Source organism: Pelodiscus sinensis, chromosome 1, assembly GCF_052426305.1.
Source record: "Pelodiscus sinensis isolate ZL-2025 chromosome 1, ASM5242630v1, whole genome shotgun sequence".
Classification (NCBI taxonomy): Eukaryota; Metazoa; Chordata; order Testudines; family Trionychidae; genus Pelodiscus; species Pelodiscus sinensis.
In genome coordinates this window covers 42617555-42643941 of record NC_143052.1, presented here as the reverse complement: position 1 = coordinate 42643941, position 26387 = coordinate 42617555, and the positions used below count along the sequence as shown (strand labels likewise).

At 44.2% G+C, this 26387-nt stretch overlaps 1 protein-coding gene across 4 annotated transcripts in view; it reads left to right on the top strand.

Moving 5' to 3' along the window:
- The window catches only part of ASB15 (ankyrin repeat and SOCS box containing 15), a 43780-nt gene that overhangs the window by 1276 nt on the left and 16117 nt on the right, over positions 1 to 26387 (top strand). For 3 of the 4 annotated variants that reach the window (XR_016349763.1, XM_089779047.1, XM_089779037.1), the window contains exons 2-6: positions 6490 to 6623; positions 14097 to 14149; positions 14234 to 14365; positions 15217 to 15375; positions 20018 to 20263. Coding sequence is in view for 3 of the 4 variants with exons in the window: in XM_089779047.1 (XP_089635173.1) it covers positions 6508 to 6623; positions 14097 to 14149; positions 14234 to 14365; positions 15217 to 15375; positions 20018 to 20263 (706 nt within the window). In the remaining variant the exon portion in view is untranslated. The remainder of the gene's footprint in view (positions 1 to 6489; positions 6624 to 14096; positions 14150 to 14233; positions 14366 to 15216; positions 15376 to 20017; positions 20264 to 26387) is intronic. The other variant, XM_089779042.1, reaches the window with a different exon arrangement.

Genomic DNA, 26387 nt, shown 5'->3' with positions numbered 1-26387 from the left:
TTACCTCACCCCACATTGGCTGAGTCTGTGCTCTAGCAGAGTTCTAAGTAACTGTGACCTAGTGAAATCTGAGAAACCATGCAGAGGAGGGATTTGTTGTTCCAGCAGGTATTGACCTTGTGGGACCAGAAAGAAAAACATAATTTTATAATAATTTGTTAAGTGTTCACGCAGCTTTTCTTTTAGTGCTGAGGTGGGATTGGAAATGTATCATATTTTTTCTGAAGTGATTTGAATTTATGATGTCATGTTTTATTGAATTACGTGTATTGCTACATTCTGTGAAGATCTTGATCCTACCAGGTAGTGAGTGGCTTCAGCTCCCTCTGGAGTCAATGGCAGTTGAGGGAACTCATTACCTTGCAAGAGTGAGCCCTACATGAACTTCTGCCATATGTAAATTGTACCAAACCACTAACAGGGGCCTTATTCAAGGTACTTACAATCTGAGGCCCACTGAAGTCAATGGGAGTTTTTTCCATTAACTTCAGAGGACTTTGATTCAGGCTTTAAAGGTACGTGTAGACAACGAGGCTATTTCGGGTACCGGAGGCTACCCCACATCTTTTAAACATGCCCGTTATTTTGAAATATTTTTCAAAATAACGGATGTGCTCTTTCAGCATCACAGTAACCCTCGTTCCACGTTATTTCGACTGGTCATGTTATTTCGAAATTTGGCGCTCTGTAGACACACCCTAAAAGTATAAGGGAGTAAAGATGATCCGATTTTTTTTAATTGAAAAAAATGCCAATTAATCAGAACAAACTTTTCAAGGCAATGGATCAGCTTTGACAAAAAGGTTTCTCAGGTCCAGGATAGAATTTCTGTGTTTGTAAGCAAGAAAGAAAAAGAAACTAAGGGTGCCTTCCCAGCACCCTAAACTCGAAATAAGACACAATTTGCGCTACGCAAATTGCATATCTTATTTCAATTGTATTTCAAAATAACACACTATTTTGACACATCCCTTAACCTTTGTGGAACGAGGGTTGTGGGGATGCTGAAATACCGCTCTCGTTATTTCAATTTTTTTTTCAAAATAACGGATGCATTTAAATGACGTGGGGTAAATGTACCCGCAGTCTAAATGTACCTTTAGAGACCTCCTCTCGCCACCACGTCACCCCTTAGCCTAGGGCATTCACTTGGGGTACGTCTAGACAGTGGGGCTATTTTGGGAGGCATCCCAAAATAGCTACCCCGCATCTTTTAAATGCGCCTGCTTTTTCGAAATATTTTTTTAAATAATGGGCACGCTGTTTCAGCATACCTGTACCCCTCATTCCACGAGGGATAAGAGATGTGTCGAAATAGCATATTACTGTATTTTGAAATTTGGCACTGTGTAGATGCACCAAATTTCAAAATAAGCTATTTCGAAATACAATCGAAATAAGATAGGCAATTTGCGTAGCGCAAATTGCCTATCTTATTTCGAGTTTAGGGTGCCGTGTAGATGCACTCTTCATAGGCAGGTGGATTTTCAAAAGTTTCCTGAAGGAGAAAGGAGAGAACTTGATATACATGAAACCTACCTCTCCATGGTGGAGTTTATTCCAAGTGTAGGGGAAAGTGTGAAGGAAGGCACAATGTTTTACATTACATCCTAGTGTACATATAGCACCACTGAACTGTTTTAGTTGGAAGCCAGAACAGATGGATGCTATTCAGTTTTTCATTTTACATCTATAGAAACACTGTGCTAAATTACTATGTGGCGTCATTGTGAATATTCCAAGTGAGTCTGCTGCTTTCCTCCTCTCTCTTCCCCTCTGCAGCCAGGAGCAAGAGAAAGCCACAAGATGAGTACTTTTTCCTCACTCCCTGATAGTCAGGGGCCGAGGAATAAGAACCCGGTGTGTACAGCTACTGCCCTCCTCCGCCCTCTCAAAAAGGCACTGGTGGGGGTTAGGGGCAGCCCAGGAAGTGGGGACTGCATCCCCCCAGCCAGCCCCTTTCACCAGCCTGGCTACCTGCTGCATAGCAAGGCAGCCTGCAAGAAAGCCCCGGGAGCCCAGCTGGGAACAACAACCGAGCACCCCCGCTGGCTGGTTTCCTGCTGAAGTGCCGTACCGGGTCGCACTGGCTTACTTTCATATTTAGTCTCAAAAGAAAAATAGAGGACATAAAGACATCCTTTTTTGTATCAATAGAGTACAGAGGATAGAGCAGCAAAAAACAGGACTGTCTATAAAAGAGGATGAATGACCACCCTACCTATACTTCTTGAAAAGTATAGCTGTCCTTTATGTAACAGCATACATTTATTGGTTTCTTTGTATCAAGTTAACACGTTTCAATGAAGCAAAACAGATTTTTTTAGACGCCATTGAAATTATAGAAGTAGATACTGAGATTGAAATTATAGAAGTAAATATTAAGATAAGGAGAAAAATAAACTTGGGAGAGAACTTCAAACCAAGGATTCTCTTACAGGCTAACCAAGTGTACTTCCAGCAGGATGGGATGAAAGGCAGTTCAGTCCTTTTACTTTAAATATTCTTGCTTTTGTGGATTTAAGTCAGGCTGCCAACTTTTAATGCTATTTGAAAGTGTTTATGTCGTTTAATCTGCAATGCATTTACCTTGAGGCGCTCGTCCTCATGTTGACATATTTATGAATTTCTTAATAAGACCTTAGAAAGAGATTTGGAAAATACACTGTCAGTCACTTTACTTTGTAGGATTAAAAAGAATCCTTTGTACTAACCTCTTTCAAAGTTCAACATTGAATTTCTTCCTCTTTTGCTTAACAAAGCATGGAAAATGTCAGAAAAGGTATTTGTCTACCTTTTTCTTTTGAGCAGGATCAAACTTCAAAGTCTTTGATAAACTTTTTTTGCACTGTGAGGAGTTTCACAACTTTTCTCTGAAATTCTTCTGTTATTTACAGTATGGAAATATTTTATAGTGCTTTAGATCCTTCCTAGAATTCTGGTCAAAATCCTCGAGTCTTTACAGTCATCCTTGTTTCCACAAGGAGTTTGCTCGGACTCTAGGATTTGACTGCTTGAACAGAAATGTTACAGACAGTACCTTTTGTCCCTGGTTAAGTCTGTGCAATGGTGTGAAGAGCTCTGAAACATGATTCTGTACCCTGCTGACCAGTTCATCAGCTATTCAAGCTGGTGTGTGAAATCTTTTTTTGGATAACTATGTTGAATCCTGGCTCTAAGATACAAAAGTAAAGAGAGGAGGCTGTATTAGAATCTCCCTGACTGCTATGAGCTAGATAGAATCCTGTTCTGCTAAGCAGGAAAAAAAAGATTTATGTGTCCACAAAAGATATTTTTTATTTCTGGAAGTTATTACTGTCAGAGCTGATAGTCAAAGCAAAAGATGTGTATGTTTACCTTTAAAGGCAATGGGATGGTGAGGGTGTTTTCATTTGCCTTCAAAGAGTGAAACCTTATGGGTGACAATGCTGATCAAGAGTCTTATATCTGAGCATTGGGAGAAATGTGAATTCATGTACAAGGCTAGCGTGATAATATTGCAAAAGTCTGAAACCGGAGTGCTGCAGTGACACTTTCAGCTTCTGAGTCATCCTGACTCTGTGCTATTATTGATCAGTTTTTGTTTTATAGAGTATCACAATATGATAAATAGTTAAGCATTTTTGTATGGGATTATAGTACTTGTGTATGATGTTTTAAAATCAGTTTTTAGTTTAGTGCTACAGTGCAAAATACCTGATTCACAGAAGTCAGGTTAGCACTTTATGTGTGAAGAACTGCTTAAGTGATCTGCAAATCCTTCTGACAAAATTCCAGCAGCATTACCAATATGCTGGATGCCATTCTGGAGGCCATTCTATGAGAGGTTGTCAACATTATGCTCATTTAATTCAACTGATTAATATCTGTGCAGCACTAACAAAAGTAAAGCACTATGAAAAGTGCTAATTGGCAGGCGCAGTAGTTTAAGTCCCTTGTAGGTAGGCACCACTAGTTAAAGACTAAAAATGTCCTAAACTGTTGATGTCAGTTCAGTCACAGAGACCTTGATGGAACACAGAGCTGGCCTTTAAAGTATGGGTGGGCAATAATTTTTGAGGGGGAACACTCCAAGAATTTGGTAAGTGGTTAAGGGCAGTACTATTCCATAATATTAATGGAGGAGATGCAGGGTCTGAGATGGAGGTTGAGTGCAGAAGGGAGGTCAGGGTAGTGGACCAGGATACAGGAGGAGGTGTGGGGTCTGGGAGGCTGTTTGAGTGAAGGAAGGAGCTGTGACCTGGGGCAGGAGGCTGGGGTGCCAGAGTGGGGTGCAGAGGGTTTGGGTTACATGGGGTGAGGGTACAAAAGGGGACATGGGTTGGGGGAGGGAGGGGTTGGGGTGCCAGTGGCCATAGGTGGCTCCCAGGCAGCAACCCAATGGGTCCCTTAGGCAGAATCCCTGCCTTCCATGCTGCCACATGCTGCTCAGAGCAGCCACCTGTGGCACAATGAGCTTCTCTGAGTACCACAAGTCCCAGGGGGAGAAGGGTTGTTTGCACACTTCCTGCCCTGTAAACACCACTCAGGCAGCCAGTGAATAACAATTACAAAATTGTCCTTCTGCAGGGAGTCATGTAAATGCTCTTTTTACTATATTCTGCAGTTTTGTAATGTGGTGGTTGATATCTTAAAAGGTTTAAAATGTAAATATTAAATACTTTGCAAAATAAAACTCTATAGCAAATAAATATACCTACCTAACTCTCTAAAGCAGAGGCAAGCAAAACATAGCCCATGGGCGGGATCCAATCCATCAAGTTGCCAGATCCAACCTGTGGCCCAGTGGGAACCTCGGCCAGGCTCTCTGTCTGCCCTATCCCTGCACACCACTCGGAGAGGATGCAGAGGCTATGTGCTTCTCTGAGCACCATGAGCCCTGGGGGGGAGAGGGAAGGGTAAGCTTTGTGCACTGTCCCTGCCCCCAGCACAATCTTTCAACTCCCATTGGCCGGAAATTGGGGTGGTGCCTCTGGGGAAGAAGAGGGGCAGCAGCTGGGCCACAGAGAAGGGGCAGGGCTCCTGCATTTGTCCCAATTTTGCCTTTGGAGAAGGTGATGAAGTGAAGGAAAACGGGGTATAGATTCCAGTCTCTATACAAGGGACCCCATTCCTTTAACTAGGACCCTTGCTTATGAACATGAGTTTTTATTCTCAAAAATATTCACAAATATGTATATGATATATTTGGCTATCTCTAATCATGTGGTGAAATTTGGATACCTTTGGTCACACTGCATAGTGCTTTACTCCACCAACAATCCTATTTATTTAAATGCAGTTACTCTTAGGGCTTTTCTACATGGCTCCCTAAGGTGAGAATCTATAGCTCACCAGCTTGCTGCACAGTAATATCCCATGTGAATAGTGGTACAGTGCAGTTAAAGTCTCAGTGTGGCTTAACATACTATACCAAGCTGCACTTGTGAATTTTCACTATGATCATTTACAGTTTTTATTTTAATTAATTTTATGGGAATATATCAGTGTTTGTTACTACTACAAAAATCAGATGATGATTAATGCCAAAAAAAACTATTAATAATTTTTAGTTAAGCATTTAGGTTTATTTTGGTGGCTGGAAAGATGGGGATAAAGTATTCAATAGAATACTGCTTTGAATTCCAGTCACCAGTTTTCTGCAGAAATAAAACAGAACTCAAAACACAATGCCATCTCTGAGTTTAAGGAAACAATATATTTCTAATCTGCAGTAAAAAAAATTCTTTTGAATAAACTATTTACTGTTGTAGACTTAGAAATATTAGCCTATAAATATTTACATTTAATTCTTAGGCCACACCATTTCCAGTGTGTACAATCAACTTTGTCTTTTTCTCCTATATTGGGTTTTTGATTTTTTTCAAACGCTTCCCTCATTTCTGAAAATATATTCTTATACAGATTTTTGTTTTCTTCCCATTTAGTGTGTCAGATCATTAAATCATTATCCTCTAACAGTTTGAAATGTGCACATGGTGGGCGAGAGATTCATCAGTATGTTGATATGTGTATGCATTTCAGGCCTTGCATGCATGCCTGTTTATTTATTGTGCTCACCACTTGTCTAGACTAAGATATAGCCTTACTTCAATGGGTAGCTTTTCATATGCACACAGACAAATGTATTATTGAAATAAATGTATCCCATTCAATGCATTGTACTTTCTGAATTTAAAATATATATATATATCTTTGACAAAAGTTGAGTAAAAAATCAGGGGAAAAAATGCTTTTTGTAAAATCGGAATTATTTTTGGTTAAAAATTGGTTTAAACCAAGAACAAAGGGGCTTAACTATGATGTACCTGCAGTAGTGTCTAAATAGGATGTCACTGTACTGCAAGATGATACACTCAAATTTTAGACAGCTGCACAATAATTTGCTATGTTATACAAGCCTTAGAGTGAAGTATCATTCACCATAAATATGAGTGGTAGAATATGGATCCCATCAGTACATTTTTCTTTTTTCTTTCTTGATAATAGCTGAGCTTTTCATATAAGATGATGGAAGAAAATGAGGACTCTACTGAAGACCATCTCACTGCTTATGCAATTCAGCTTAGTATTCAAGAATCAGTTGAAGCCAGTCAATCAACATCTTCCTATTACCATGACAGGTACCTTAGTAAGTCAGAAAGCACATACATGTGATGAGAACATAGCAAGTTTTTTAAGTGTTCTGGACACTTAATATTTAATATTTAAATATTTTTTCATTTTAATTTTAGTTTGGCTATCATCTGTGTTTACCGGTTTGTCAGCTAGGCACTGTGTGAATAAATGACTATGTATGTATTGTATATTGCAATATAACTTTCTTCATTAATTACATGCTAATAAATAATTCTCTCTGAAAAAAAATGGACAGTGCTTTGTTTGTAGTCACTTGGTTTGTCAACACTGCATTGTAAACTCAAATTAGCAGACGCTGCCTTTGTTAACCTAGTACTTAAGCTTCTACACTCAGTCCATGTCCAGAAATAAGGTCAAATTTATTAAGGTCGATGTTTTTAGCACCCGATTTTGTAAAGTCAGAGGTGTATATGCACAAGAATTTGATGCAATTCAAAGTAGTGCATCCCCAGTAGGAATAATGCACTCCTCTCCTCCCTCCCCCCAGCTTGAAAGCAACAGCAAACAGTCTTTTTGTGCCCTTTTCTACCCTGGTTATTCATGTAGATGCCATAGCAGAGTAAACATGGAACCATTGTGAATCCCGTTGAGTATCAATGCATTATGGCAGTCATATTAACAATGGTGACCTTATGCTTGAGTATTTCTAGAGTGAATCGAGGGTCTGCCAGAATGAGGAAAAATCTTGGGAAGCCATGAACAGACTCTGAGTGATTGGCAAATGCCTCTGGGATTCAATTCTTTGGACACAGTGGAATGCCAGTTCTTGTGCTGTGAGACAAGCACATACTGATGGGACTTCATAGTGATGCAGCTATGGGATGATCAGCAGTGACTGCAAAACTTTCGCATGCATAAGGTCACTTTCATGGAAGTTTGCCACTTGCTTTCTCCCACCCTGATGTGCGAGGATACCAGAATGAGACCCACTCTGACAGTGGAGAAGTGGTGACAGTGGTGATTGCCCTGTGGAAGTCTGCAATGCCAGATAGCTACCGGTCAGTTGGGAATCAATTTGGAGTGGGGAAATCTACAGTGAAACTGTTGTGATCCAAGTAGTCAAGGCAATCAACACCTTTCTGCTGTGGAGAGTAGTGATTCTGAGAAACATGGAGAACATAGTGGAAGGTTTTGCCGTGCTGGTGTCGGGGACTCGAACCCGGATGGCCTCTGTTCGTTGTCTGACCGCAAAGGGACAGGCAACACCAGCAAGATCCAATCACAAGCTCTTTATTGAATAGTGCGCACTTACAGTAGAGAGCGGCCCGTCTCCAAAGAGAACCAGTCCCGATTTCATTTACAGGTAGGCTTATATAGACAGTTCCGTCGTGTCATAGACTATTCGCCCAAGCAACCCCCCCTTTCTTAGTTAGAAACTTTTAGTGTTCATGCATATCTTGGCCAATCATACATTGTGGCCTTAAGCAACTCATAATACATCAGCAACTTTCTTATCAGCTGAGCAGACCAGTACCAAACAACGAGGAGACAGTTTGTTAAGATCCGAGGGAGAACAGAAACAGGGAGTTACCTTGTCAGTTCTCAAAACAAGCTGTTCCTCAATACAGCTGGTACAACAATGTAGCTTTTTACTTATCTTACTCCCTTGCTTAACTCACGTCTCAAATTTTGTTCAGGGACTACCCAGAACCCTTTATTACATTTGCTTTAGCATAACTGCACTAGGCCGACTATTCTAGGACCTAACACTGGGGTTCCCTAACTATGGTGAGACAATAGACAGAACACACACCATATCTTGGCAACCAGCCACCTTGCCAAAGAGTACATAAACAACAAGGGGTACTTCTTAATGGTGCTGGTGGATCATGAGGGCTGTTTCACTGACATCAGTGTGGGATGGTTGGGAAAGGTGCATGACATGCATATCTTTAGGAGCACCTGCCTCTTCAGAAAGCTGCAAGCTGTAACTTTCTTCACAGACCAGAACATTACCATTGGAGACATTGAAATGCCAACAGTGATCCTTGGAGACCCAGTCTACAACTTGCTCCCATGGATCATGAAACCGTACACTGGCAGCCAAGACTGCAGTAAGGAGCAGTTCACTTACAGACTGAGCAACTGCAGAATGGTGGCACAATGTGCTTTGGGACATTTAAAGGGAATGTTATGCAGTCTACTGACTATGTTACACATCAGCGACAGCAACATTCCCATTGTTGTGGCAGCCTGCTGTGTGTGCTATAATATTTGTGAGAGTAAGGGGGAATGTTATATGGCAGGACGGGAGGGTCAAGGCACAGTGCCTGTCCATTAATTATGAGTAGCCAGACCTCAGGGTAATAAGGAGAGCACAGGGAGGGGCACTGAAAATCAGAGAGGCTTTGAAAGACAGCTTTGTGACTGGCTAGACAGTGATTTGAGAGCCATGCACTTTGCTCTTAATGAGGTGTTCATTAATTCAGTGTGCTTGCCTGATGTCCCCCTCCCCCTTCAACACAACCATAAAGAGTCTGTTGTTCAGAAATCATGCATTTTCATTTAGGGAATACAGCAGGAGGTGGAAATTTTGTGAGGGAGTTGATCACAGGTGAGAAGCACGGCCTTTGCTTCAGAATGCATCCCTGGGGGTTGGGTGTGAGGCTGCCCTTTACTCCCCTCTTTCCTCACATTGCAGGGTCACTGGGAGAGGAGGCTATGGAACTTGGTGAGGAGGGAATGTGGTTCTGCAGGGGCTGTAGAGGGTGTCTGTGCATGTAGCTGTCCTAGAAGCTCACCATGTGGTTCATCACATCACATCTGCATGGTCATCAAGACTCTCTTCTGATTCTTCACTTCCAGCTCTCAGCATACTCTCCTGCGCTCATGCTCCACTCACACCTCCAGCAGCAGCATATTCCTCCACTCCCTTAATCTCTCCCTGTCCAAATGGGCGAATTGCATTTGCTCCTTGAACATGTCATCCCTAGTCTGTTTTCACCCATGGATTTGTGCCAGCCAGCAGAGCCAGTGGGGAGTGTGCAGCATGCTTGCTATTGTCCCGCTGTAATGAAAAGTAAAGGGCAGACTTTACAAGAGATACCGTCAAGTGTAAAACCTAATCTGTTATCATAAAAGGGAGGTCTGTCTTAAGACAATGGAAATGTGTTATGTACAAGGCCACAGTTATGCTTTTAAGTGACCAATATGCACAGATTTCTTAGGGGAGCAGTTGGGGAGTAGGGGATCATGATAAGGAACAGGCCAGGACTCAATCCTGTGGGGGAAATGGGGTTCCTGGCATGGGGGCAGGGCAGGGTCTCAAGCCATGCTTCACTGGAGACAAGAAAATGGAGTTTTGCTGCAGAGGCATCAGCTAATTTCTTCCTCTGCTTCATCCAGGTTGTCATGCAAGATTTCAGTCTTCGAATCACACTGAGTGATAGGGAGCAGATGGTGACAGATTTTGGCCAGAAATCTGGGCCTTGTGCTGCTATGCTTTCTACTGCAATGATGCCAGATCACTTACTGCTGGCTTGGCATAGAAAGGTATCCTACCATGGAAGATGGAATAAGGAAGGCCTTGTGAGAAGGATTAAAGAGTTCCTTTATGACAGCTTTATAGAGATGTACAAGGAGGATTCCCACTCCATCTCCAGACCCTTAACAAGCTGTTCTGGGGTCTCCCTGCTGTGTAGTAACTGTGGCTGGCACAGATCACACCCAATTGCCTTAACCTACTTGTAGCATGATAAAAAATGTGAACTCACCAGAAGAGCCCTCCGTGGAATCAGTACCTGCCTGCAAGACATCCTGGGAGGAGGGGATTATCTTCAACATCTGCTTCTTGGACTGAGCCGTTGGGCACTCTGGTGCTTCTCATGGAGACATTGCTGCGAGCCTGGCTGCACTTGCTGCAGGCTGCCATCTGGGAGGTTCATCGGGAGGCTGTCAGTATCCAGGAGGCCCTGTGGGAAAGCTTCCACCCTGAAGAGCACTAAGAGCCTCCCTGGTCTGCCCCACTGGGGGCTTGTGACTCATTCCTCCCTCATGTCCTTCCACTTACCCTCCCTAATCCCCCTTCCTGACATAAAATAAAATACACGTATTTTCATGAACACAAACTCTCTTTATTTAACAAAATGGAGGTGGGGGGTGGGGGAGGGAATGAAACTCTGATGAGACTGGGGAAAGGAGGCAGGAGAGAGGGTGGAAGAGGGGAGGGGGAAACCTGGGCGGAGGGAGCTGGAAGGGGGAATCAAGGGTAAGGGGAAGCTCAGGGCTCAGGGTTGCGGGTCTCGCTGGACCAACTTGATTTTCATGCGAACCTGCTCCTGGGTTCTCATGTGGCCTTTGGTGGCCAGGCTGGCAGCTATCCTGACATTGACGGCCACATTCCTCCATCTAGTGCGGAGATCATGGACATTGGGGGCATCCCCTCCAAACCTGAATAAGGTCCATGATCACCACTCTGGACCAGGAAGGTGCCCACCTTCTCTGGGTCCTGGCAGGCTCTTGGGAGTTGGCAGACTGCTCCTGGGGACCAGTGGAGAGCTGGCTGCCAGTGGCTTGCTGGCTCATGTTTTGGGGCCACTGGGTCAGGGGCAGTGACTGCTGGTTCTGGGCTGGCAGGTTTGGAGCTGGCACAGGCACTGTGGCCAGACTCTACCCCTTTAAGGGCTCCAGGGATGGGGGGGAAGGAGAGAGAGTGGACACCAGGGCACCTGGGAAGGTTGGAGGCCCCCTATTTCGAAATAAGTGTCTACACAGCACTTATTTCAAATTAACTATTTCGAATTTGGCATTATTCCTCGTAGAATGAGGTTTACCAAATTCAAAATAAGCACTCTGTTATTTTGATTTAATTTTGAAATAGCAGTTTGGCTGCATAGACGCTAGTAAAGTTATTTCAAAATAAGGGCCGTTATTTCAAAATAACTTTGCTGTGTAGACATACCCCACCAGACTTCCTAACTCCCTTCTCAAAATGTGATTGCTCTAGCCCTTTCTGTGTAGTGCAATCATAAGAAAACATGACTGTCCATCAAACTTGTCTGGCCAGAGGACAAAGAAAGTCATTCATGGGAGTGTAGAATACTTTTGGTGGACTTCCAGAGCACAAGTGCAGTGCACTTGAACCCTGAGTGAATCAGGCTCAGACTCTCTACCCTGTTGTGGGCATGGGTCTGGGCACTAGGATTAGTGTGGCTTGATGGAAGGAGGGTAGACTTGAGTCTGAATTCAAAGCATGGGATTATATTGCAATGTAGACATTACCCTGAGTATTCTGTAGTTATAACTACATTTAAAAGGCTTTCTGGGGAGAATTCTGGCCAGTGTGCAGAAAATGACATAGTAGCCACACTGATACATGTATATTTTGTAAAAGAAGCTTTAGGCCTGGATGGAACAAAGATTCATGCATACGACTAACTTTGTGGATGTGAGTAATCCCATTGATTTCAGGGTTGTGTCCTTAATGAGCCTCCAGAATCTAGAGCTGAGAAACCCAAGGCAAAATATAGGTCTGTATAGGTGTGGGGGGGCGGGGGGAGGAGGAGGGAGAAAAAGCTCTTTGCAAGAGTATTTGACATAAACCCAAACATGCAGAACACACCTCTGATTCATAGATTCCACCTCACAGCAGAGGTCTAGAAGAATGACCTATACCAGAGATTGGGAAGAGCCAGAATACAGGAAAACACTTTTGTCTCATGACTCGCCATGGATTTTCTGATGGATAGTTGTGCAATGCCTGTCAAAATTTCACCCAATTATAGTAACTGAAGAAATTGTATTTAACTATCTGATCTCATAGCACTTCCACTCCCAAAATGCTCACTGAAGTCAATGGGAATTACTCTTACAGACGAATGTAGGGTTGGACCCTAAAACAGCAAGGCTACGTCTACACTGGCCCCTTTTCCGGAAGGGGCATGTAAATTTCACCAGTCGTCGTAGGGAAATCCGCGGGGGATTTAAATATCCCCCGCGGCATTTAAATAAAAATGTCCGCCGCTTTTTTCCGGCTTTTAAAAAAGCCGGAAAAGAGCGTCTACACTGGCCCCGATTCTCCGGAAAAAGTGCCCTTTTCCGGAGGGTCTTATTCCTACTTTGAAGTATGGCCAGTTTGAAGTAGGAATAAGACCCTCCGGAAAAGGGCACTTTTTCCGGAGGATCGGGGCCAGTGTAGACGCTCTTTTCCGGCTTTTTTAAAAGCCGGAAAAAAGCGGCGGACATTTTTATTTAAATGCCGCGGGGGATTTGATTTCCCTACGACGACTGGTGAAATTTACATGCCCCTTCCGGAAAAGGGGCCAGTGTAGACGTAGCCCAAAAGTGTTAGAACTGTAGTACAGTTACACATTTTTAATTGTGGAAAAACAAAACTACTGAGTTTTGCATTAAAGGCATATTTAGTATTTTTTAAAATAATTAACATACTTATTAGCATAGGTTGTTTTCTGTTTGAGCCAACTACCTTCAAACATAACATGGAGGTAGTATTTCAGTTATAGATGTTGAGTAAAATTTTCAAAAGTGCCTAAATAATTTAAGAGCCCACAGGTCCCATGGGCTTTCAATGAGAATTTGGCACCTAAATACTTACATTATTCTAAAAAATGGATCTTCAGTTTCTATGTCACTAAGATGATTTTGAAAATATTACCTGTTAGCTACCTCTATTTTTGAAACAAAACTTGGCTTTAATGGGAGTTGTATGGCCACCATATGTTTCTGATCACTATTAGCTGAAGAAGTTTTTGTAAAATGATGTACAGTATTTGAAAATGAGGATGAAGACAGATAGGTGTTAACCATCTAATTCAATGTATGACTCTAATCCTATAATGGGATTGCTGGAACTCTATGTAAGTAAGGGCCTGTCTGTGGCTCTCACTGCAAGAAAGCCTATTTATTTACTGAAGCCTGTGACTGGTGCCACTGTCCATTTCCATGTATGATTTGGCTGATTCCCACTCTTATGCTGCTATACTCGTCATAATATCTCAGGATCCTGGCTGCCACTGGCATTTTTACCACTGTATCATGGAGCTCTGCTCTGAATAGGTCTAAGTACAGCTCTGTTTGGTTATGTCTATAACTTGCATGTGGATGAGCCTTGGCAATGGATGAGTGGGCTATATAGGATCATGTGCCCTTCTCCCAAGATTTGCTGCTTGGCTTGTGCTGGGCATGTTCACATGGATAAGCATGCTCAGTAACACTGCTGAAGCCGGCTGCCCTCATTCTGTTCCCAACCCTACTATCAGCAGGCCTGGGTCATCTTTGGCCTGAAGCCTGGGGTCCAAGTCTGTAACTTCAAATTCTCACCCTGTATAACATTCCTGAGTATTCTGCCAGGTCACATGGTGAATCAAGATTTGTAGCTGAGATTATATAAACCTAAAATTGAAACCAATGGAAACAGGTGATTAAAACCACTACAAATTGTGTTTTAATGTAATATATATATTATGTATACTTGATATAATTTTTCATCCCTTCAACAGATTTGTACCACCCAGTGATCAAAATAGGAAACTTGTAGCAGCCATAAGACAAGGTACAAATATTGAAATAAAATATTAATTTTGTAAAGCACTTAAATTGTCCTATTTTTTCACATATGCACTATATTTTATTTCAGGCCAAATATTAGATCTTCAGAACGATGTGAAATATAAATATGCTTTGGATGAAGCTGATGAAAGAGGCTGGTTCCCACTTCATGAGGCTGCAGCTCAGCCAATTCAGCAAATACTTGAAGTCATTTTGGATGGTGAGTGAGCTCAAGACACCCCAGAGGGCTATGAGATGGGAAAGATACAAGACATGACCGGTGAAAAAAAACCAAGGAGCAATAGACAGACAAGAATAGAATCAATAACTGCAAAATGTATGAGAAAACTCTTCTCTGTTGCATGGCATGGTCAGTTATATGGGCCAAATTCTCTTCTGGTGTAAATTGACATAGCTCTGTTAACTACAGTGAAGCTGCAACAATATACACCAGGGCTACGTCTACACTGGCCCCTTTTCCGGAAGGGGCATGTAAATTTCAGCAGTCGTCGTAGGGAAATCCGCGGGGGATTTAAATATCCCCCGCGGCATTTAAATAAAAATGTCCGCCGCTTTTTTCCGGCTTTTAAAAAAGCCGGAAAAGAGCGTCTAGACTGGCCCCGATCCTCCGGAAAAAGTGCCCTTTTCCGGAGGCTCTTATTCTTACTTTGAAGAATGCCCCTTTGAAGTAAGAATAAGAGCCTCCGGAAAAGGGCACTTTTTCCGGAGGATCGGGGCCAGTCTAGATGCTCTTTTCCGGCTTTTTTAAAAGCCGGAAAAAAGCGGCGGACATTTTTATTTAAATGCCGCGGGGGATATTTAAATCCCCCGCGGATTTCCCTACGACGACTGCTGAAATTTACATGCCCCTTCCGGAAAAGGGGCCAGTGTAGACGTAGCCCAGCAGAGAAGTTGGTCGATTTTGAATGACTTTGTTCACAAAAGTACAATTATTCAGATAAGTGTTTAAATTAATTTTCATGCAGATATTTATCAACACGGTATTTGTGTTATATCCTAAATGTCTGTCATTTTAATTTTGTGTTTTATTTTCTACTTCCTGAACTGTAGCATCTTATAAATCGATGTGGGAATACAAAACATGCGATGGAGAAACACCATTAACTTTGGCAGCAAAAGCTGGTCTTGTTGGAAATGTAATAACTTTATTGGAAAAGGGAGTTTGGCCTAATACCACAAACAATAAAGGAGAAACTCCCCTTCTCATTGGTAATGGCTTCCTTCTATTAGTTAAATCAATGTAACTCCCGGAGTTTTCAGTGTTTTAAACTGTTGTGTACAGCTTCTGTCTTCCCCCAAGCCAACCATAACAAACCTGTGTTAATTTAGTAAGTTTTCAGAGTTAATTGTTGACTTTCTGGTCCCTATGGGCATGTCTACATTGCATCATATGCCCAGCATTCGAACTAAAGCTCAAATCTAACCCCTCTCTCATCAACACAAAATTGGGCTGATGCAGGGCTCAAACTCAGGGTCTTAGGATCCTGCACGGGCGGAGGATCTACAAGAAGTATTCCACAATCCCATGCTCAAACTTTCTTTGTTCTCTAGACCAGTGTTTCTCAAAGTGGTCTGCAAAACCACTTTGAAAAACCTGTTAACTGGCCACTCTGGTGTGTTTACTTACCAGAGCCATGGAGCCTCACCGCTCCTATTGACTCCATTTCACCATTTGCAGCCAAGGGGAGCTGCAGGAAGTTGGTTGCAAACAGCGAAACTGAGGCAATAGGAGCCATGAAGCTCTGTGGCTGTGGCACTAGTAAGTAAACACACCAGAGTGGCCAGTTAACAAGTTTCGCAGACCACTTTGAGAAACACTGTTGCATTTATCTCTGCATAATGCAGTGTAGAAACTGAAGCCCCAGACTGGATCCATGGTTCAAGAATTCCTAACCTATGGCTTCAAATGAGTATATGCACTCAAGCCCTAAGTTAACAAATCCAGGGCCCACTAACTCAAATTCTACTAATCCTGCCATGTAGACATATGAGTCTGATCCCTCACTGTCCAAGTCTGTGGGAGCTTTGGTACTACCTGAAATGAGTGTAGGAGGAGATCTTGCATGATGTTATAGGGGCATGTTTCAGAAGCACTCGTGTTAGGTTTCTTCCCACAGTAATCAATTTATGTCCATAGAATTATAAATATCAGATAAAATGTAGGTGAAAATAATGAAATACATTCTTAAGATGAACAAATAGAGTTTGGGCTACGAAAGCACAAAGAACATGGTTATAAAAAGGAGTTGATCTATAGACTAAACAGAAGGAATAAATTTGTACATTTAGGAAAAGTACTTCAAAATAGCTTTTAAGAAAGTTGTCTCTAAGAAGTTTTACCAACTACCTCTTACCAAGAGATTGCCAAGGTATCCTGGGGAATTTCCACTCTCATGCGATATGAAAAACTTATTCAGTGGACAGAACAAATGGCACCAGTCTCCAAAAGAGTCATCCCTTAGAAAGGGCAAATCAGGGCAACCACTCTGGGTCCCACATTTTGGGAGGCCCCATGGGCTGTTACAACTGGCCAGTGCCGTTGGTCCTGGAAGATGAATCCATCACTTCCTAAAGGCCTGCTAGCTTATTAGAAGTTAGTGGAGACAGTGGTGAGCTAGGCTACCCACATTTCAGTGCAGCAAGCTCCCCACCCCAGCCAGAATCCTGAATCGCCCTGGCACTATGGCCAACAATAGGCTCATATAGCAGCAGCAATCAGCCCAGCACCAGGCTGGATCCCTCCTGCTATCCAATCACCAATGTAGAGAGGGGTCATCAAGTGGGCAGGGGGGGCTGATTTGTCCTAGGTCCTACATCCCCTTCTAAGCCAGTGGGAGTTGAGTTGTCCGGAACCCTGCACTCCCCCAGGGCTGGTCTTGTCCTCCAAGTTCACTGCCCAGATGAGATCTATACTTAAGATCTATACTTAAGTGCCAGAGATTGATCTTCTGGTGTTCAATTTAGCAGGACTAAGGATGTTAAAATGTGGTTAATTGACTAGTCGATGGAATTTCCATTGACTAATCAATAGGCACTTCCGCATTCCTCCTTTGAAATGTACAAGAGCCCCAGTAGGCTCTTGTACATTTCAAAGCAGGAATGCAGAATTCCAAGTACAGCCCACGGCCAGCAGGAAGTCCCACTGACTCTGGGCTGCACACAGGTGCCTGCTTTGAAATGAACAAGAGTCCCCAGCAGGGGCTCTTGTGCATTTCAAAGCCATGGAGGCTGGGGTCAGTGGGGAACTCACAGTCCCCCGCTAATCCTGGGCTCCATGCTATGGGCTCTCTTGCCCTTTGGAATTGTGCGGAGGCAGTAGCTTCAAAGGGGCAGTGGCTGCACAGCTTATCAGCTGTGCGGTGGCTGCCCCTTTGAAATTGCACTCCACATGATTCAGTGGGGAGGCAGGGGAGTCCCCAGCTGACCCTGGATTCCATTTGGCACTTCCTTGGAAACCCAGGTTCAGCTGAGGACTCCCTAGTTGATCCTGGGGAAATGTTGCGGGGAGCCTGGGATCAGTTAGGAATCCCCAGCTGACCCCAGGCTCTAGGACTGCCCCTTTAAATCCCCGCAGAGGCAGTGTTTTAAAGGGGCAGCCCACCGCACAGCTGATCCTAGGATCAGCTGTGCAGCTGCCTCCTTGGGGTTTCAAAGTGGCAACGCTGCCCTGCAGCACTGCCACTTTGAAATGTCCCTCCCTCCCCTTTGCTGCCTCTATTTTATATTGATTAGTTGACATTACTATCCTATAAGCAAATGCTTATCAACTTGGATGTTTTACAAGTAGTTGTCTGTGACTGGGGATGGCCTACTGGAGAATATATATAATGTAATTTTATTAGATTTATAGGCTGACTTTGTCAGAAGTAGTTAGTTATTTTCACTTTCAGCAAAATGTGTGGGAAATGGTGTGCAACTAAATTAGTAAGTGAAACTTCTGTTCAAAGACAGATTATTCTTTTGGAACTTTTTCTACTGATATATTTAAATAAGCGTTACCATATATTAGTAATTTAGCTTCACCAGCTTCTAGCTGTTGTTAAAAATGAAAGTACCCAAGGTCTTATGAAGAAAATCAATCTGTAAAATTAATACATTCCCCTCATCATACATACTGAAATATAATTAGACTTATTAAAATGTTACATTTGATGGGTATTAACTTTTACCAAATCTAATCCCCAAGAATACCCAATGAAGCAATTAGTGTATTAAAATGTTAAGGCCTGAGTCACAAAAGATCTGTAAAAGTTTCTTTAGAATGTATTACTTTGTATTACAGTACAGTAATTTCAAATCCATAGTACTTTTAAGGTAAGATATTTATAGCCATTGCTGTTTGATAAATACAAGAAATTTTTTTTTCTTCCCCATTAAATTTACTCCGCTGGAATTTTCTATTTATGATTTTCTAAAAGGTGGAATTTTGCCTGTGAAGTTTTCTTACATTATGAGGCTGTTGTCGTTTGGAATTGAGTCCATGGGCATGTAGGGTGCTCTGCACCTTACGGTTCAGTGCTAGTCCCAGTGAAGTCATTGAGAGCATCATCAAGCACTTACCATTCAATATAGAAAGAAACTCAGTATTGCTTTTCATTTAACTTAATGACTCCTGAACTTACTCTATAAGGCCAGCTCTATACTAAAGAGGAAAGTCAAGATACACAATTCTAGCTTCATTAATTACATAGCTGGAGTCCAAGTATCTTAAATTGCATTTTGGCACTATTCACACAGTGGGAGGTTGATGGGAGCACATGCTCCCATCGACTTTCCTTATTCCTCATGAGGAGCAGGACTACCAATGCCAACGGGAGCATCCTCTCAGTTTGAATTAGTGGGTCTTTACTAGACCCATTAATTTGGACACTGGAAGATTGACTGTGGTAGTGTTGATCTTTTCTGTAGTGTAGACAAGCTCCAAGACAACTACAGATTAGAGAACTCTCAAGTTAGGTGCATTCCATAAAATCCTGTTATTATCATTATCACAGAATAGAGATCAGCTGAAACTAAATAATCACCAAGAATGTTTTTGATAGGAAATCTTGTAAATGAATTCAAACATATATGACAGGTTATTGCTGAGGCCTTGGAGTATCACAGAATAATGGAGATTTGTCCAAAAATTCAGGGTGAAAATCATGCTAATCCCTTGAACGCAAGAATCTTGGTGAAATCAATGAAAGTTCCATTATAGATTAAAGATATACTACCAAACTCATACTAAATGTGAAAGTCAAGACAAAGCACAAAAAAGTCTAGAACCATATGAAAATAAAGGTAGAAATATTACTGTTAAATGTTAAAATCTAACCGCTCTTGATCTGGGTAGCAAAACATGCATGAATAGAAAAGTTTCACATAGACAGGTAAGTTGTGCTGGTCTTGAGTTGCTTAGTTGTCCATTACAATTTCACATTTCAGATTTCACAGTTGGATCCATGAAAGTCCAGATTTGGCCTTTAAGTATAACAGATGTCAGTATTATCTTGGCTAGCAACATCCAGCAAACATCAGTTTAGACATTAACATTAGAAATTGACTTAAGTTGGATACAGTTGGAACACTGGGGGAATGCTGCTGAATATTCTTTAGCATTAAAAGTAAGGGGCCTTCTTCAACTGTGACAAATGGTAGTGCATGTTATACACTAGATACAAGTTGGAAAGAAGAATGGGCAAACTAGTTAAGTAGTGAATTTAAATCAACATAGTGTTGAATAGAAAGCCAGCTGACCAGCTTATTTTTCTCCAAACACTGAAAAAAAATGTAAGCCTGACAATTCATCTTTTGGCATGTGTAACAAGATCTCTCTGTCTCTTTTTCCTTCTTTTTCAATATTTTCAAGCTGTGAGACAGGGTTCTTACGAAATGGTACTGACTCTGATTAAATACAACTGTCGCATCCACCAGCCATGCGTAAAACGCTGGTCAGCAATGCATGAAGCTGCAAAACAAGGCTGCAAAGAGATTGTTTCTCTACTTCTGAAGAATGGAGGAAATGTACACTTGAAAGATGGTTATGGGGTAACGCCATTAGGAGTTGCTGCTGAATATGGTCACTGTGATGTGCTGGAACATCTTATTCATAAAGGTATGAAGGCAGGTAAACGTTTGTGCCTCAGCAATTGCATACAAGTTGTCTTGTTACCATAGCATATGTGAGGTCACATATATTTGTTCACATTAAAATGGAAGTGTCACTGATCTTGCAATATTTTAAGAAAAATAAATCTTGAAGATCACAATGAGCTGGGGAGCAAGTTTAGTCTAAAAAAATCTATTTTAATTTTAGCTTGTTAGTGTTGGTTCCCCATTTGATTGTCTCTTTCTTCACCTTCGTTCTAACAATAATCTACTCATTGCTGGATTATTTGTTCTGTGATCACCAGGAGACAGCAAGGGCATGTTCACATGGCAATCAAAATCCCACTGCAGCAAGTCTCAGAGCCTGGGACAGTTGACTCAGGCTTATATTACAGGGCAAAAAATAGCAGTGTAGATGTTCCAGTTTGGGCTGGAGCTCCGCTCTGAAACCCCTCAAAAGGGGAGGGTTGCAGAACCTGAGCTCTAGCCCAAACCCAAACGTCTGCACTGCAGTTTTTAACCCTCTCCTCTCAAACCCAACTCAGTTGACCCATTCTCTGAGGTTTGCTGCCGCACATTTCTTACTGAAGTGTAGACATATCCCAACACCTCCTGCTGGTTCACATGCTCCCCCATATACTTCCCCTGGTGTGGTCTGCCACTCCTGGGTGATCTAAAATCTTCCAGATCTGCCAGTGCAGCAGGGCTAAAGTGACTTCCTGCTGCTAGCTCCATGCTGCTGCTAGCACATCCCTGTGGCCTGGGGGAGGTGTGCACAGAGCCATCTCATCCATAGGTGCAAGCTGTGAAACTAACAACTCATTTTGTGAAATTGACTAGATATTACTGATGCCAATGTCCCTGATTTGATCACAAGCCTCTTGATAATTGGAGCTTTTTTTTTTTTCCTGAAAGCCCCTGCCACATTATTAGAATTAAGCCAGATCTGTAAAGTTTACTACCTGATGTCTCATGGCACCAGTATCAACTCTGATTGCTCTGACTTAGTACATTATGTGTTTGTTGGTGCATGGTATTAGAAGAGATTCTCAGGTTTCTTCTTGGTTTTTTTTTAAGGAAGACTTTTGGTCTCATGGTTTGTGGAGAAAATCTAGAAAATGTGCCCCAAGTTCAGCCAAAGACCTCAACACTAAGGCTATGTCTAGACTGCAAGCCTCTTTCGAAAAAGCACATCTAGACTACAATACGCGGATCGGAAAATCAATCCGCTTTTTCGAAAAAGAGCATCCTGACTTCTGGACGCTCTTTCGAAGTTAAAAGCCACCTGGAACTGCTTCTGCCAGGGCATGGGGGCAGCATTTCTTTCCGGGTGCTGCTGCCTGCCCTTTGCAGAGATGCGTGGTTAAAGGGATGCCCCTGAACACCCTTTGCTCTGCTTCTGCAGCTGCCTTTGCTGTCCCTCGAGGAGGTAAGCAAGGCATTGCAGTGCTGGTTTGGAGTGCTCAGCTTCCTGGGACACCCCAGCAGGTTTTTTGTTTGGAGGTTTTTCTGTTTTAGACCCGTTTTTTCAGCATGGAGCCAGAGCTGCCCATGGGCAGACAATGGCCCCACGCCATCATATTGCAAGTGTTGCTGCATCTGCATGACACAGTCATGAGGCTACTTCCCCATCTGGACCCAGACCAGAGGTACGAAGGGATCATCCATCATGCAGCCCCACTGCCCTTGCCTCCAAACTTCTTTGTGGACAGGCGTGTTTGGAGGCTTGACACCAGCTCTGACTGGTGGAACCAGCTCGTTATGCAGCTCTGGGATGACCAAGAGTGGCTACGCAACTTCCGGATGCGAAAGACCACTTTCCAGGAGCTGTGTACCTGGCTCGCTCCTGCTCTGCAATGGCAAGACACCCACCTGCGGCCCGCTATCCCCGTGGAAAAGAGGGTCGCCATTGCCCTCTGGAAGCTGGCAACCCCCGACAGCTACCGCTCCATGGGACACTAATTTGGAGGGGGCAGGTCTACTGTTGGATACATCCTGATGGAGGTAAGTCATTGTCTGGGGACAGTCACAGTTTGGGGTGGGAGGAAGGGAGACTGTCAGGAAGGGCAAAGTGGAATGTGAGTAGGAGGGAGCTCCTCCACTCACCCTGAATTGTTGGGGGGGGAGTTCTGAGGAGGGGATTCCCGGGGTGTTTGAGAGGGAAGGTGGGTGGTGGGTTCTCCTCCTAAGAGATAAGGCACCCCTTCTAACATTTTGTTGTCTGTCTCTTTCTGCAGGTGGTGAGGACCATCAATTCGGAGCTGCTCAACAGGCTCGTCTGTCTAGCAGATCTGGACAGCGTCATGGCCGGCTTTGCTGCCCTTGGCTTCCCAAATTGTGGAGGAGCGCTCGATGGGACACACATTCCAATCTGTGCACCGCCCCATCGAGCAGCCCAATTCATTAACAAAAAGGGCTACTTTTCTACGGTCCTCCAGGCCCTGGTCGACCATCGTGGCCAGTTTTCTGACATTTGTGTTGGGTGGTCAGGGCAGGCACATGATGCCCACATCTTCAGGAACTCGTATCTCTACCTGAGGCTTCAGGCAGGAACATTTTTCCCGCATCACAACTTTGCGGTTGGGGATGTGCACATGCCAGTGTGCATAGTGGCTGATGCCGCCTACCCCCTGATGCCGTGGCTGATGAAGCCCTACACTGGCCACCTGGATGCGAGCAAGGAGCAGTTTAATGCTCACCTTAACCAGGCTCGCAACCAGGTGGAATGTGCATTCGGACGTTTAAAAGGCAGATTCCGGTGCTTGCTCACATGCCTAGACATGGGGGAGAGCAACATCCCTGAGGTGGTGGCCGCGTGTTGCGTTCTCCATAACCTGGTGGAGAGGAAAGGGGAGGCCTTCCTACCAGGGTGGGGTACAGGTGCTGATGGTCAGGAGAGGCACTTTGCCCAGCCCCGGACAGCTGCTATCCGCCAGGCTCACCGGTCTGCTGTTTGCATACGGGAGGCCCTATGGGAGCAATTCTCAATTGGAGGCCACTGACTCTACTGAGGGGCTTCTGCCTGGGGACTGGGCCCTGGCCCAATAGAAGCTTCCCTCCACAACCCATCTCCTGACTCTGTTTGGAGAAATAATAAACACCAGGGTTTGTCTCAAAATAATAAGTTCTGTTTTATTTTTTTAAATATCACTCAGTGGAAAATAGTATAACTGTTGCAAACATAAAAAAGCTTTTGTTCATTTTTGATGTAGAAAATATACTTTCATGCCAAACTATGTACAATAAACATTTTGTTTAACACATTCCTTGTCATTTAACTGGGGCGATGGGGGTGCTTGAAACCTGGAGGGGGGAAGGGGACTTGAAACCTAGAGGGGGGAAGGGGACTTGAAACCTGGAGGGGGGAAGGGGATCAGGTTGCACGGTGCTTGCCTGATCTCAGTCTCCTGCTTGGGCCTCGTGTTCGGGGTCCACCATGGCCATGGGATTGGGTGGTGCGCCTGTCGGTTGGCTGGATAACAGCGGGTAGATGCTCTTGGGACTGGGAGGCCTGGGGGAGAGGAGGGCCAGGGGGAGAGAGGGCTGGGGAACTGGGAGGTCCAAGGGGGGAAAGGGATGCTGCTGTGGAAGGGGGGTTTGGTGGGGCAGGGTCATGGGGTGCTGGAGGAGCAGGACCAGGCACAGGAGCAGGCAAGCCGCAGACCTCTCCGAGAGTGGCACTCAGGGACGTGCGCTGCTGGACCAGCTCCTCCATCAGCCGGTCATGCCATCGAACCTCTGCCTCCGCCCTCTCTCGCAGGATGGTGTTGAGCTCCTGCACGGCTTCCACATGCTGCCTCAGGATGTCTGCATACACACGCCTGTGTCTGCGGCTCCCATGTCCCTGAGATGGAGGTGGGACTGGGGTGCTGCGGCCCTATTGCACGGCTGGTCCGGCTGTGGAGGAAAAGAGGAAGACACAATCAGTCATAAAAAACTGGACTATATAGCACTTAAAATACTAACAGGATGGTTTATTAGGGGATGAGCTTTCATGGCCCAGACCACTTCCTCAGATCAGAGTAACACGGCTACATTTCTATCACAATCAGTCATGTGTGCAACAGCTGTCCAAAAGGGCATGCCCTCTCCCTTGAGACAGGGGAATCAGACATTCTGAAGGTAACACCGTGTGTGACCTGGGCATCAGCCTGAGCATTACAGGTTTCTCTTGTGCATCACCCACTGTGCACCCACCTACCCGCCCCCCAACCTCACTGCACTCACCTGCTGCTTCATCTCCGGCGTCAGATGACACCTGGGAGGCCTCTGGGGTCTGTGTGACTGGCTCCAGGGTGAGGGTCGCCGTCTCCTCACTGTCCTCCTCTGGCACCATGTCCCCATCTCCAGACTGCTCTGGGTCCTGCTCTGGCGTGTCCACCACAGGGTCTGCCAAGCCTGACTGCACGAGACGCCGTGGTATGCATGCTTCACCACCACCCAGGATCTGGTCCAGCTCAGTATAATAGGGGCAGGAGTGGGGGGCTGCCCCAGAACGGGCGCTATCCTCCCTGGCCTTCACATATCCTTGGCGCAGCTCCTTAACTTTGGAGCGCACCTGGTCCTGGGTGCGGGGATAGTGTCCTTTCTGGGCCAACGCCTCTGCCATGCGGCCATAAATGTCCGCATTTCACCGCCGGCTTTTTAGGGCTTGTAAGGCCTCCTCCTCTCCCCAGAACTCGAGAAGGGTCTTGAGCTCTGGCCCAGACCATGACGGTGCCCACCGTTTGGAGCCCCTGGTTGGGTCCCCAGAAGGCTCGCTAGAAGAGCCAGGAGGGTCTTGGGGCTGGGACATGCTGCACTTAAATAGCCATGTGCTCTGGCTGCTTTGCTGCCACAAGTGGCTGTGAGGGTGCCTGTCCCTTTAAGAAATGGCTGCAGACAGGAACCAGAGACATGCAAGGCACCAGGGCTTCTTCCTGGAGGCCATTATTTTCGAAAAAATGGCCTCCCCGCATCCACACTCACTTATTTTTGACAGATCTCCGTCGAAAAAGGCGTTCTTCCTCGTGCAACGAGGTTTACAGCCGTCGAAAGAAAAGCCGCGTTCTTTCGATTTAATTTCGAAAGAACGCGGCTGCACTCTAGACGCAGGTGAAGTTTTTTCAAAAAAAGGCTACTTTTTTCGAAAAAGCCCCTGAGTCTGGACACAGCCTAAATGCCAAATCAAAATATCCCAAAGTGTAGGTTTATCTGTGAGATAAAGAAGCCATTCTCTTTTTAAGGGGCAAGGGACTGATTTATGAGTTTTGATCTCTTGGAGTTGGCAAAACAATATTGTAACTTGATAATGTTTTCCCCCTGTGTCCAGGAGCCCAGACAGAGACCAGGTTCCTACAAAAGATTTGAAACTGAGTCCTCACCCTAACACTCCCACGTCCTCTTGCTGGATTAACTACAATAAAGGGAGAAGCCCTCCTGTTGCTCTGCCCCGGGCTTCCTGGAATCAGCCGCTGATCAGTTTCCATCTAGCCCAGTAGCCTGTCTGCTGACAATAGCCAGCACCAGGTGCCCCAGAGAGGGTGGACCGAAGACAATGATCAAGCGATTTGTCTCCTGCCATCCTTCTCCAGCCTCTGACAAACAGAGGCCAGGGACACTATTTCTATCCCCTGGCTAATGCCTTTTGTGGACCTAACCTCCATGAAATTATCTAGTTTCTCTTTAAACTCTGTTATAGTCCTAGCCTTCACAGCCTCCTCTGGCAAGGAGTTCCACAGGTTGACTACACGCTGTGTGAAGAAGAACTTTCTTTTATTAGTTTTAAACCTGTTACCCATTAATTTCATTTGGTGTCCTCTAGTTCTTCTATTATGGGAACTAATAAATAACTTTTCTTTATCGGCCCTCTCCGCACCACTCATGATTTTATATACCTCTATCATATCCCCCCTCAGTCTCCTCTTTTCTAAACTGAAAAGTCCCAGTCGCTTTAACCTCTCTTCATATGGGACCCATTCCAAACCCCTAATCATTTTAGTTGCCCTTTTCTGAACCCTTTCCAAGGCCAAAATATCTTTTTTGAGTTATAGATGATGTAAGCAGGATCTGAAGGAAGTGTCCCTTACATCTTGAAGTGAGGAGAGACCCTGGATGTATCTATGTAAATTCTGTTTACTTCTACTTTTGTT